Raw genomic sequence first — 14,385 nt, 5'->3', positions numbered from 1 at the left:
TTACTGGGGTACGGCTAGCGGGGTGAGCGGACGGTTTTGAAAAACTAGGGTTTCTCCGGGTTTTTCAAAGCGGTCAGAAAAAAACAACAACCAATAACCGCCACATGGTAAAGTTTGCCCATAGTATCTGGGTTTGGGCAACTGTAAGACCGAAGAAAACTTTAAATATTTCTATACTTGATTCTGAAAAATGTGCCATGAAATTAAATATTTCATTGGAATACAAAAGCATAAGTGGTACCACCATTCATAAACATCACAATTCTCCAATCGACGCTCGATGACGTAATGCGCGTTCTGTAAATCTATAGCCATGATCTTTTACAGTGCAGCAGCCAGACTGAAACCGCCGGATGACTTCACCGGCTGAGCTAGAACTTCCCAGAAGGTCTCCGTGACACAATCTTGCAATAAACCAGCAATTCTACTTTTACACAAGTTAGCGAGCGCTTTCTGCCTATTTACAGTTATTTATGCGGCGTACACATATTCTGCAGCACTTTACGCGGATTATTTATTCATTCACATCAGTCTCTGCCCCAGTGAAGCTCACACTCTATGGACCTGATTCATGTTTGTAAGTGAGGCAAAAAAAAAAGCAAACAACTGGGCAAAACCATGCTGCACTGCAGGGGGGCAGATGTAACGAGAGTTAGATTTGGGTGTTCAAACTGACATCTAAATTGATGTATAAATATACAGCTGTCTATCATGTGTGGGCTACATGCAGCCGGTATTTGCCCTGCACAGAAACAATATGTGTATTTGCTCCCTTTTCTTTTTTCCTTTGCGTTACTTACAAACATGAATCGTGCACTACGTTCCCTATCGCATCAGCCAATTAACCTACAATGACAATTGTGCTATGGAGGCTTTTTTGGGTCAGTTCCAGAGTGAATAAGAGTTAGTTTGCATCTGCTAGAGCGGTAATAGTATTTTGTGTATGCTGCGCGTTTCATCTGGGTAAAAGCAGACTTCATCAGCGATAAAGTAATATATTTTGGCAATAAAACATTTTAGTGGGATGCAGTTAGTATCCCGGCGGTCGGAATCCCGGCGGTCGAAATCCCAACGCCGGAATCCCGACCTCCGAAATCCCAGCACTTTGTCCCTCTATGGGTGTCCACGACACCCATAGAGGAAGAATAAATTAGTGTGCCGAGCGTAGCGAGGCACTGGGCCCGCTATGTGGGGAGCGCAGCGAGCCCGCAAGGGGGAACGATCCATGTCCCCCCCTTGTCGGGATTTCAGTGGTCAGGATTCCAGCGTTGGAATTTTAACCGCCGGGTTTTCATACCAATTCCATTTTAGTAATGAAAAATGTGCTATGGGGCTTATTTGGGTCAGTTCCAGAGTGAATGTGAGTTAGTCCATATCTGCTAGAGCGGTAATGGTATTTTGTGTATGCTACGCGTTTCATCTGGGTAAAAGCAGACTTTATCAGCGATAAAGTAATATATTTTGGAAAGGAACCATTTTGCCAATGACAATTATGCTATGGAAGTTTATTTGGGTCAGTTTCAGAGTGAATAGTCCATATCTGGTAGAGCGCTAATGGTATTTTGTGCGACCTACGCGTTTCATCTGGGTAAGAACAGACTTCTTCAGCGATAAAGTAATATATTTTGGAAAGAAACCATTTTGCCAATGACAATTATGCTATGGAAGTTTATTTGGGTCAGTTCCAGAGTGAATAGTCCATATCTGGTAGAGCGCTAATGGTATTTTGTGCGCCCTACGCGTTTCATCTGGGTAAAAACAGACTTCTTCAGCGATAAGGTATGTGGCATTGTGGCGGATCCAGGGTTTTACAGTTACCCTCCGAAAGAGAGGATCATTCTGGGAAAAGTTACTCGCCACCATCATTTCTATAGAGTTCCAATAGCGGCCTGTTATAGCGATGAGTCAGAGTACGACAACATAGAACTATCAGTTCTCTTCAGTTTATGTATTTTAATAATTTTCTAGATTGTTTAATTAGCCAATTAACCGTCTAAATCAGCCTTCGTGGATATCTCTCGAGGGAGAAGTCATTTATTTGTATATAAATATTTAAAAGTTGACGTTCACTGAAATCCGTTCATTATCCTTTATATCTCTCCTGGAGATTTGTAATCACTTGTCACACTCAGGAAATATAATTCTTATATTGCCCATTATCAATCCGTCTCCGATTCACTGGATGAGATGTTGCTTAATTAACCTTCAATATGTCTCACGACATAAAGTAAGGATACAACTGAACATCATATAAATGTGAAATACGATGCAAATTATCTCCCGCTATTGTGGCGGCAGTTACTCGCATGGGGTATATTTATTAAAATCCCCCACGAAAACACAATGGGGAATAAAAATATATGTGTTCGCTGTATGGCTGGGAGAAATACATGCGAGTAGTATGATCTATCAGGGATAAATGATAGAATGCGGTCAGGATAGTGGGTCTGATTCATATATGAACGCTGAACGGCATCTGGGGGGTTGGTGGTAACCGGCCCCTTTGTGGGCGTGCTAAAATCTGGAACATATCACAATCCCATGTAATGGGCGCAAATATATTTCCATATTTTCCATGCAGGGTAAATACTGTACGCTTTTGTAATTTAGTTTTTAGTTTGGACACCGTTGTATCTCCTCTCCGCACATGTTCCATCTGCCCCATCTGCAGTGCAGCATTGTTTTGCCCGGGTGCTTGCTATGGGGTTGAATTTTTCTAAAGCTTCTTAATATGAAAAGAGGTGATGTTGCCCATAGCAAGTAGCAACCAATCAGATTCTGCCCATTTTCTAGGATGCAGTAGAAAATTGAAAGCTTAGCTTTCATTGGTTGCTATGGGCAACAGCACCTCTTTTCATTTTTAGAAGCTTTAGTAAACCCCTAAGTGTTGTCACAGGGAATATTCACTAACGGTCGATTTTGGTCGATGTTGGTCATTTAAAATCGTTAATCGATGTTGGGGTTCCATGTTAAAAAACACACATTTACTGACAGATGGCTTTTTATATTCATTTTTAAATGTTAGTAAATGTGTGTTTTAACCCTGTAAGCCCAACATCGATTAAGAGTGATTTTCAATCGACCAACATCGAGCCAAAATTGCCGAATATCAACCTTTAGTAAATATACACCCATGTCTCTATAGAGTCTTCTTCTTAGGTTCCTAAATGTAAGTCTGAATTTAGGCCTCTTGAAGCAAGGGTGCCTAGACTGTATATCGATGGGTTAGTGCCATCGATGTGGAGAACCAGATGGATTCCCACCATTGATGGCAGGGCATAACATAATATAATGTTTTTTTTATTATTATTATTTACTTAAGAAGTTGACGGGACACGACGCATAGCTCCGCCTCCTTATACCTGCTAAGACCTGCCCGTGTGTTCCGATTGGCCCTCATAACTTAGGAGCCTGCTGAGGTGGGTATTAAGCAGTTCTTTGACATGACCCCGGGATTTATAGTTCCCCTTACGAACGTTCTCCAAAGTGGGCCGTTCTCTTCTATGTTCTCCACCCAATTTTATATATCTCTTCTGATACTGGGATATGACTAGAATACACTCATAGATGCCGGAAACTGCCCCTAATCAGTCATTGGTTTGTGTTGTGGGTCACAGTGCAGCCGCCATCGAGGGGTACCATGGGTTGCAAGATGCGTTCAGACCGCGTTCTACAACTGACATGACTGCTTGATGAACCACGTTATGAACGGAACCAGATCCGCTTGTGATTGAGTTTTGTACGTTTGTAATTCTTCCCTTTTTGATGTTTCTACAGTATCCGAGGTCCTCTTGAACTTGTCTCGCGTCACATTTCCTTTCCATAAATCTCTTTTTGAATTTTTCCGCTTGATTTAAACCGGTGTCTTTCTTTGAACAGTTTCCCAGGAGGTGCTTGACTTGCCTTCCCCACCACCACCCTCCATTGATGGTCTTTATCCAAATTTTATTGGGTTTACTATTGCTTGGGATGTAGATAAAGCAACTCAGAAATGTAAAAATTTCTGGGTCTACAATATTTACACGTGTGGGACAAAACAAAAAATTATAGTTATTGGGGGATAATAATGTACATTAGCGTATTCATAAATCTGTTATGGGTGTGGGTAAATGTGATCGGCATGTCCTGCCGGGACCCATACACGACTGTGAGGAGGAAGAGCTGACATCAAAGGAAATGCAATGCTTTACTCTCCCGAATCTCATGTTGGTGACCAGCAGCCGTAGATGAACATTAGGGCAGTTGGCCGGTGATGAGCACATTTTGAAGTGTTGGCCACTATATATTATCATTGATGGGGTGTGGTGGCTCAGTAGCTATTGACACTTCCAGAAGTAGACAGGTAAATATCATTTTCATTGGTTGCTTGCATCCTCATAGTGCAGGCTCCTCACTGCTGACTGATACAGATTGAGTTTTCTGGATTGGTGACTTTTTGTATTATGGATTCCTGACCTCTACTGGACTCAGATTTTCTTGGTCCCATGACCTCAGCTAAAGCCAGACTTTCAGTGGCTAGCTGACTGCCCTGACTGCTGCTAAAAAAAAGGCCTTTCAGTACCTTTTCTTCGGCTAATCCTCTGCCCTGACCTCAGCTAAAACCAGACCTGTGGCTAGCTTCCTGACCTGACCTCTGCTTAACCCATATCTGTCTGTGGCTAGCTGCCTGCCCTGCCCTCTACTTGACACAGGGTGTTCTGTGGCTCACTGCCTGCCCAAACCTCTGCTAAACCCATATCTTTCTGTGACTAGCTGCCTGACCTGACCCTCTACTGGACCCAGGCATTTCCGTGACTCACTGCCTGCCCTTACCTGTGCTAAAGTAAACCCATACCTTTCTGTGGCTAGCTGCCTGCCCTGACCCTTTGCTGGACACAGGCTTTTCTGTGGCTCGCCAACTGAGTTGACCTTTGCTAAAACCTTACTTTTCTGTGGCCAGCCACTTGCCCTGACCTCTGCTAAACCCATAACTGTCTGTGGCTAGCCTCCTGCCCTGACCTCTGCTTAACCCATACCTTTCTGTGGCTAGCTGCCTGCCCTGACTCTGCCTGAGAATGTTTTGATTCTGGTCCCTTACCTGTATATATCCATATTGATTTTTTTCTTTATTTGCACATCTTTCAGATTACATTTTATCTTTAGGCCAAATGTCATATATACGTGACCACTGAGCAGCTTACATATTCCTTCCTATGTCAGCAATACCATTAAAAAGCCTGACAACTCCATGCACAGGGTTAAGGAATACACAGTGCATTTACCGGCCACATTCAGCTCTAAGGAAAAAATGTCATGCCGCTACCGGTCTGGTTATAGGTACTTATTCTAAGGATCTCCATTCTGGTTATAGGTACTTATTCTAGGCATCTCCACTTGGCGTTACACATACAGTATGTGGGCATCGATTTTGAGACAGTTTGGGTCTATAGTGTGTGACTCCTAATGAGGTAGATCCTCACTGAACATAATCCAATCGAGGCTGTTATGTTTCCTGCATGGTTTAGTTTAGAGTTTATCTCACTGCAAAAATGTCAATAATATCAATTTTCTTCACAAAAGGATTCCCGTGGGTTCTCGGAAAAGGATAATTCATTAGATAGAATAAATAATGTGCTAATGATGGGTCCAGACCCTTTTCTCATGGACGGACCTATCTCCAGAGCAATCTGCTCCAGGGCCGCCACTAGTAATGTTGGGGCCCGGAACTGACCTTCAGCCCGGGGCCCCATCGGCATCCCCCCCTCGCGCGCACTGGCACCCCCCTTGCGCGTGTCACCCTTCCCCCTCAAGTGCCGGCATCTCCCCCTCCCCCACCCCAATTGCTTACCAGCGGTGGTGTCGGCGGCGCAGCAGCATCTTCTCCCGGGACTCGGAGCACTCACTGCACAGTGCAGCCTGCAGAGCCAGACAATGGGGTGCCAGGGGTACAGCTGTCCCGGCCTCCCAGAGGCTGGGGGCCCGGGACAGTTGTACCCCTGGCACCCCCCTGTCGGCAGCCCTGATCTGCTCTATCTGTTACATTCCGTATAGATGTAACAATGTATTTATAAATTTGTACACACGGTGTGATTCCTCTTCTATGCAATCCCGTTTTGATCGGGATCGAACCGGGATTGAATCGTACGGCGCAGTGCACACATTGGATTTAGACTATATAGTACAGATCTGTACTATAAAGTCTTGCCAGCACTGTCTATTTTTCTATTCGATTTAGATGTTGCAAGGCCACGCATCGGGATTGAATTGAAATTGAATGTGTTCAATTTCCTACTGATTTCCGTTTGATTTCAGTTTGATATCGATTCAATTTCGATTTGAATTTGCTTATATAGATTCCATCGCCCTATAACTGTTCTTTTCTAGCACTTTGTAAGACGCTGATATCCTCGGTCCCGCAACTGTAATAAGTAGGATAGTCCAGGAGACTGGCGCCAGAATGCAGACAGCGGTCAGAGTCCTGACAGCCAACATCCCGAACGTGGGAGTCGGACTGTTAGGACGCGGGAAAGGAGGGTTAGGGTTAGGACAGGGTTAACAAAGGGATTCTAGGAGTCGGAATCCCACAGACAGTCATGTGACCGCCGGCATTCTAAGCACCGGTCTCTCGTACCAAGTATACAGTACTCATCTAGGATTAGAACATACTGCAAAACAGGAATCATCTACATTACTTCCAAGCCTGTGATTCTGGCCACTTTCTATTATTCTGCAGTGTAGGAGAACGAGGCTTCCACACGTTACTAAGCATCTCACCAGATAATTCCCAGTGAGCATAATCTTTGAAAGAGACAATTCAGGAAATAATTTTCCTGGATGTACGATTCAGTTAATCCTTATACACAAATCTACTAAGGATCAATCGGAAAAACTGCAGATGTCCTCAAGGTTACGGGACACACATACACACACCACTATGTACATAAAACTCCTCACCGCCGTGTACAGCCTCTAGTTTTGGAGGAAGATTTTGATCTCATAGGTATTAGATATATAGAAGGTTGTAGGGCCAGATTCTCTAAGCTTCAAAAGTGATAAAATGGAGAGCGATAAACAGCCAGCCAATCAGCTCCTGCCTGACATTTTTCAAACACAGTCTGTGACATGGCAGGTAGGAGCTGATTGGCTGACTGTTTATCACTCTCCATTTTATCACTTTTGATGCTTAGAGAATCTGGCCCCCTATCTGTTTAGAAAAAATAGATTAATTATATTTAATGGACATCTCGGACACCTGCCCGAAATGCGACAGTCCTAATGCAACATTCTACCACCTTATGTGGGATTGCCCTATTATTAAACGTTTTTGGAAACAGGTCCAGGGATTTTCCACTACATTCTTACTGAACCGTCTTCCTCTGTCGGTAGAATGGGCAATCCTGAGCACTTTCCCCATGGGAACCCCAATTCCACAGGAGAGCAAAAAAATGATGCTCTGCATATCAGCGGTAGCCCGCAAAACTCTCCTAGACCAATGGATACATAAGGACCCTCCTTCTATACCTCTGTTTTGAACTAAGATATTCCATATATTCCATATGGAGTGGGTGGAGTCATCCCTCCAAAAAGAAGAGCATACGGAAACGTTCTTAAAACTATGGTAGGGTTTTATGGTCCAATGATCTGAAGTTACAAATCCATAAATGCTTCCGTTCCACTCAGTGGTACGAGACCGGTGTCCTCACTGGACCCAACCCAATAGACCTCCCAACGGGCGAGCCCGCAGGAGGTGCGGAGATATAGATTAGGCCGCGCCCGCCCGAGGAAGCCGGTGTTTTCAAACCATACACCTTCTCACTGTTAATTGTGTTCTAACTTGTATACATTTAAAATGTTTTCTTTTGACTGTATGGATTACGCAGGTTTCACTGCAATTGTAAATTATGTTGTGCATATTTATATTATATATACATATTATATATTATGGGTGACTTTAACTACCCAGAAATAAATTGTAAAGATATGTCAAGTAGTACCGCTAAGGGAAATGTTTTATTGGATGCACTGAAAGACCACAATTTGTATCAATTGAATGAAAGTCCAACCAGAAATAACAATATCCTGGATCTCTTGATAAGCACCAACGGGGACATTCTTACTAACATAACCATAAGGGATACATTGGGGACACTGGCGTAACTATAGCACCGCAGCCCCCGCGCGGGGGGGGGCGCTGTGCATATGGGGGCTATAGTTACACCTCCCCCCAATCCCCCGCAGGCTTACCTATTTCGCTGGTCCCGGCGGCTCCGTTCTTCTGCTGAGGATCACCACAAAATGGCCGCCCCCATATAGCACACAGTTCTCTGAAACTGTCTGCTGTATGGGGGCGGCCATTTTGTGGTGGTCCTCAGCAGAAGAACGGAGCCGCCGGGACCAGCGCGAAAGGTAAGGCTGCGGGGGATTGGGGGGGTTTGAATGGGCGGCAGGGGGTGCCCCCCCCTAACGGCGGGGGGGCGCCCAAAACGTAGCTACGCTGCTGATTGGGGAACAGTGATCACAATATGATCACATTTGATTTCAATTTTAACAAATATAATTATATTGGAGCAACTAGGTTCTTACATTTCAGAAAAGCAAACTTTGGTAAATTTTAGGAGTCCTTAAAGTACTGTATATATAACTGGAAGAAATTATGGATACTACTAAAAGGTTGCAAACTTTAAAAAAAAAACTACAGGAGGGCACTGATACATTTATTCCTAGGTTAAATAAAAAAAACAAATGTCAAAAGGAAAACTATGTGACTTAACAGCAAAGTCAAATTTGAAATAGCTAGTAAAAAAGGAGGGCACTCAAAACATTTAAACAAGATGGGACACCCAAATTATTTGCCGCATATAAAGAATGTAATAAGAAATGTAAAAATACAATCAAGATGACTAAATTAGAGACTGAATTTAAAATAGCGGCAGATAGCAAATCTAATCCCAAAAAAATCTACAGTTATATAAACGGGAAACGGATAAGAAAGGAAAATATTGGCCCACTAAGAAATAAGCAGGGTACCCTGATAATACAAGGAAAAGAGAAAGCAAAATTATTCAATGAATTTTTTGCTTTGGTATTTACAAGGGAAGAATCTTCAGTGGATCTCCCACAGATTAAATGCTCGGCTCTTGATTGCTCCCAAACTGTTTGTTTGAGTTAGAAAATAGTCAAAAATAGATTACAGAACCTAAATAGTAACAAATCTCCTGGCCTTGACAAAATACACCCTAGGATACTAAAATAATTGAGTTCTGTCATAACACTACCATTATATCTGAAGTTTGAGGAATCAAACTCAGGGACGGTACCAAGGGACTGAAGTAGTATCAATATGGAAAAAAGGTAGCAAAACTAACCCTGAAAATCATAGACCGGTCAGCCTTAAATCCATTGTGGGGAAAATATTAGAAGGGATAATAAGAGATAGTATCCAAAATTTCTTAGAACAGGAGAAGGTGATAGGCTCAGCATCGGTTTGTCAAAAACAGATCATGTCAGACTAATTTAATTAGCTTCTATGAGGAAGTCAGTGGGGGGCTGGACTTAGGGAAATCTGTTGATGTTACTTGATTTCACTAAAGCTCTTGACACAGTGCCTCATAAAAGGTTATTAATAAAACTAGGTAATTCAGGGTAAGGAGATAAAATTTGTAATTAGATTAAAAACTGGTTGCATAATCGGGGACAGAGAGTGGTAGTAAAATGGCATACATTCCAGCTGGGGTAAAGTCCAAAGTGGAGTCCCACAAGGTTCAATATTGGGACCCACCTTGTTTAATATTTTCATTAATGATATGGGAAGTGACATAGTGAGTAATATTGCAATATTTGCATACAACACGAAATTAAGTAAGGAAATAAACTCATGAGAGGAGGTGGATACAGAGGAGGTGGATACACTACAAAGTGATTCAATTAAACTGGAAAGGTGGGCAGAAAAGTGGAAAATGTAGTTTAACATTGATAAATGTAAAGTAATTCATTATGGGAACAAAAATGAACAAGCTACTTACAGTATAGGCTAAAAGGAGTTATTATAGGGAATTCTGCTGTAGAGAAGGACTTGGGGGTCATCATAGATTAAAAATTGGGTAATAGTGCACACTGCTCAAGTGCAGTAGCAAAAGCAAACCGGACACTGGCATGCATTAAAAGGGGAATGGATTCAAGGGATGCCAATGTGATAGTGCCTCTTTACAAGGCATTGGTGAGACCACACTTGGAATACTGTGTTCAGTTCTGGGAACCGCACCTTAAAAAGGACATAAATAATTTGGAACAGGTGCAGAGAAGTGCGACTAAGCTAGTAAAAGGTCTCGAATCACTAGAATACAAAGGTAGGTTAACCAGGCTGAATACGTTTTCACTGGAGAAAAACGGAGGTTGAGAGGTGATCTGATTAGTATGTTCAAATACAGGATTGGGAATCATATGGAACTTGTAGATGATTGGTCACTAACAGGCCTATACTTAGGACACGCGGGCATGTACTGAGGCTCGAGGAAAAGAAGAGGATTCTTCACCATTAGAGCAGTAACATTCTGGAACTCATTGCCGGTGGGGGTGGTTAAAGCAACTACTGTTAACGAATTTAAATCAAAATTGGACACATTTTTGGCCACTAAGGGAATCCTATAGCTATGACTTACTCAAGTCAGTAGTTACAAGTCAATAGGTTGAACTTGATTGACTAACATCTTTTTTCAGCCTTAATTACTATGTTACTATTTTACTATATACACTGCAACCCCTTCCTCTACCATATTCTGCACCCCTCCACCATATACTGCCCTATATGTACACTGCACCCTCATCCTCTACCATATTCTGCACCCCCCACTATATACTGCCCCTATACACACTGCATCCCCATCCTCTACCATATTCTGCTCCCCCCACTATACACTGCCTATAAATACACTGCACCCCCATTATGTACCATATTCTGCACCCCCACTATATACCGCCCCTATACACACTGCACCCCATCCTCTACCATATTCTGCTCCCCCCACTAAACACTGCCTATAAATGCACTGCACCCCCATTATGTACCATATTTTGCTCCCCCCACTATATACTGCCCCTATACACACTGCACCCCCCTCCTCTACCATATTCTGCACCCCCACTATATACTGCCCTATATGTACACTGCACCCCCATCCTCTACCATATTCTGCTTCCCCCACTATATACTGCCCCTATACACACTGCACCCCCATCCTCTACCATATTCTGCTCCCCCCACTATATACTGCCCCCCCCTCCTCTACCATATTCTGCACCCCCACTATATACTGCCCTATATGTACACTGCACCCTCATCCTCTACCATATTAGGCACCCCCTATTATATACTGCCCCTATACACACTGCATCCCCATCCTCTACCATATTCTGCACCCCCACTATATACTGCCCCTATACACACTGCACCCCCATCCTCTACCATATTCTGCACCCCCACTATATACTGCCCCTATACACACTGCACCCCCATCCTCTACCATATTCTGTACCCCCACTATATACTGCCCCTATACACACTGCACCCCCATCCTCTACCATATTCTGCACCCCCCACTATACACTGCCTCTATATACACTGCACCCCCATTATGTACTATATTCTGCACCCCCCCCCACTATATACTGCCCCTATACACTGCACCCCCATCCTCTACCATATTCTGCTCCCTCCACTATACACTGCCTCTAAATACACTGCACCCCCATTATGTACCATATTTTGCACCCCCCACTATATACTGCCCCTATACACTGCACCCCCATTCTGTACCATAGTCTGCTCCCCCCACTATATACTGCCCCTATACACACTGCACCCCCATTCTGTACCATATTCTTCTCCTCCCACTATATACCGCCCCTATACACTGCACCCCCATCCTCTACCATATTCTGCTCTATCCACTATACACTGCCTCTATATACACTGCACCCCCATTATGTACCATATTCTGCACCCCCACCATACACCGCCCATATACACACAGCACCCCCATCCTCTACCATATTCTGCTCCCTCCCCTATACACTGCCTCTATATACACTGCACCACCATTCTGTACCATATTCTGCACCCTCCACTATATACTGCCCCTGTGGCACACATATTGGGGGCAGCATGGAGGACAGGAGTGGGAAGATGGATGACAGAGACTATACTATAAACAGTGGAACAATTTGTCGTCACTCAGTATGACCTTAGAGAAAGGACAGAGTAATAATAGTTTCTTGTACAATACAATCCCGGGATTATAAAAATGGGTCAGATTTGGCGTTTCCCTGGACTGCACATTTGCTAATCATACGCAGTATTGCAGTTGATTATTTCCCTCCACTTCTGTACATGACTGACTGACGGACTACTTTCTTCAGACGACTTACATTTTCAGGATCATAATTTCATTCTTTGCCGCCCTCCTCACTTTCCGGCCATCTTTTTTCAAAAACTTCTTACAGACATAGAGACGGTCGGTCTGCATCTCTCGGGCCATACAGATCTCACAGAACTCCTTCCTGAGAGAGACAGAGGCAAATCACTCTACAGTTCCTACTTATTTAATGAGAGGCATCTAAACCACCCTCCCCCCCTCCCAAAAAAAAGCTGGAACCTGACGCGTTTCAGAGCACAATACTCACGCACAGAGAAGTTGGCCGATCTCATACTTGTCTGTGATGTCAGAGAAGCAATTATAGGTTTTCTCATTGCGGACACTGATGCATCCAAAAGGCATGACCGCTGCAAGAGAGTGGAGAAACGCGTTAGTAAGATGGCAGGAAAGCAAAACTCCAATGTACAAGACTTCCTTCACGCATAGACACTGCTAAGAACATTTAAATAACAAGGAATAGTACAGTACACTCATGTAATTGTTTCCAAGTTGTTACCTATGAAACCGTTCGATAAGTCAGTGGTTTCTCCAGTGTTAGGGGTTTGATAAATAGGCCTGATCTTAAAATTACCCTTTCTCTGGAGAAAACTGAAATTTTAGGTTGAGTTATTGCTTTAAAAATCGGTTCCCTTGTCCTTAGAGGTGTATTTGTTATATCCAACAAAATGGGCATTAACTGTGTGGCGTTTGTATAGTCTCCCCGTACTTGCGTAGGTGTCCTCTGGGTACTCCGGTTTCCTCCCACAATCCAAAAATATACTGGTAGGTTAATTGGCTTCCAACAAAATTAACCCTAGAATGTCTGTGTGTGCGTGTACATGTGGTAGGGAATATAGGGGGTTATTCTGGTGCAAATCCACCAAACCCCTCCCTGCGAATGTCCAGCAGTCCGCCCCACCCCTTGCAAAGCAAGTTCACCTGCACAGGCTGCGAATGGCATCCATTCGTATGCCGCAGGTAACCTCTCGCCGACCATCAAAAGATGTGGAAGGTAAACGCATATAAAAGTGACTTTCAAGTCATATGCATGCACGCTGGGATGTCAGCTGCCAGCCCCCCCGCACCCGCGTCACCGCCTCATTACCACCTTGTTCCTATTCTCTGCCCCCACCCCCCCCCCCTCGCCAGAATGTTCACAGTGAGTGCACGCACCCTTTGTCTGCAGAAACGCAACATCAGTCAACACCGGTCAACATTGGTCCTCCGTGCGAATGTATAGATTGTAAGCTCCGCTGGGGCAGGGACTGATGTGAATATTCAAATATTCTCTGTGCAGCGCTGCGGAATATGTGTGCGCCATATAAGAAATAAATATCTAAAATGCTCATAAAAAAGGTCAAACATGATTTTTTTTTGGGGGGGGGGGGGGGGGTGTCAGTCTGTACATTGCATTACGTGGACCCCCAATTAGTTTTGCACTTTGCTTGCCATTCTATGGGCCATGCATACTGCTGCGCTCAGCCCATATTACCGTTCACCATCGGAGTCCATGTGGATGGTAAAGTAAAAAAAAAAAAGCTCCATAAAAAAGAAAATCCCAAAAAAACTCATGTTGACCTTTTCATGTGTCGTTCATTGTTATTTCAGCATTTTGCTTGTGTCGACCTTTTGTCTATGTCTAGTATTCATTCTAGCACCTTCCCTCCCTGTTGTGGTGCTTCTAGCACAGTCTGTTCTGTATCTCAACACAGACCAGACTGTGCTAGAAGCATCACAGCAGACAGCGACACCCCAGGCAGGAAAGAGGAACTGCAAGGGGATTTGAAAGGTGCAGGGTGCTGGATTGAACACTATGGGGCCGGTTAAGGCTTGCTCGTTGGGATACAAAAGGGGAGAGAAGTCATTTGCTGGGGGGAAATGCCCACTCACTGTAAGTCCAGCTGTGGGGGTTTGCGGCACCTTCGGCTGGGAGTACTCGCGGCTGCTGATTGGTAGCGCATTGAGCATCGGTTTCCATGATTTTTACCACTGCTCC

At 43.9% G+C, this 14,385-nt stretch overlaps 1 protein-coding gene across 1 annotated transcript in view; it reads right to left on the bottom strand.

Annotated features, from left to right (window-relative positions):
* LOC146037300 (caM kinase-like vesicle-associated protein) overlaps positions 1-14,385 on the bottom strand; it is an 85,091-nt gene that overhangs the window by 31,507 nt on the left and 39,199 nt on the right. The window contains exons 2-3 of the mRNA XM_083161352.1: positions 12,658-12,757; positions 12,403-12,534 (exon numbers count right to left, since the gene is read on the bottom strand). Coding sequence (XP_083017478.1) covers positions 12,403-12,534; positions 12,658-12,752 — 227 coding nt within the window. The 5' untranslated portion in view covers positions 12,753-12,757. The remainder of the gene's footprint in view (positions 1-12,402; positions 12,535-12,657; positions 12,758-14,385) is intronic.

Source organism: Crinia signifera, chromosome 9 (assembly GCF_055691185.1).
Source record: "Crinia signifera chromosome 9, ASM5569118v1, whole genome shotgun sequence".
Taxonomy (NCBI): domain Eukaryota; kingdom Metazoa; phylum Chordata; class Amphibia; order Anura; family Myobatrachidae; genus Crinia; species Crinia signifera.
The sequence above is the reverse complement of the archived record's forward strand: the minus strand, read 5'-3'. Positions and strand labels throughout refer to the sequence as shown.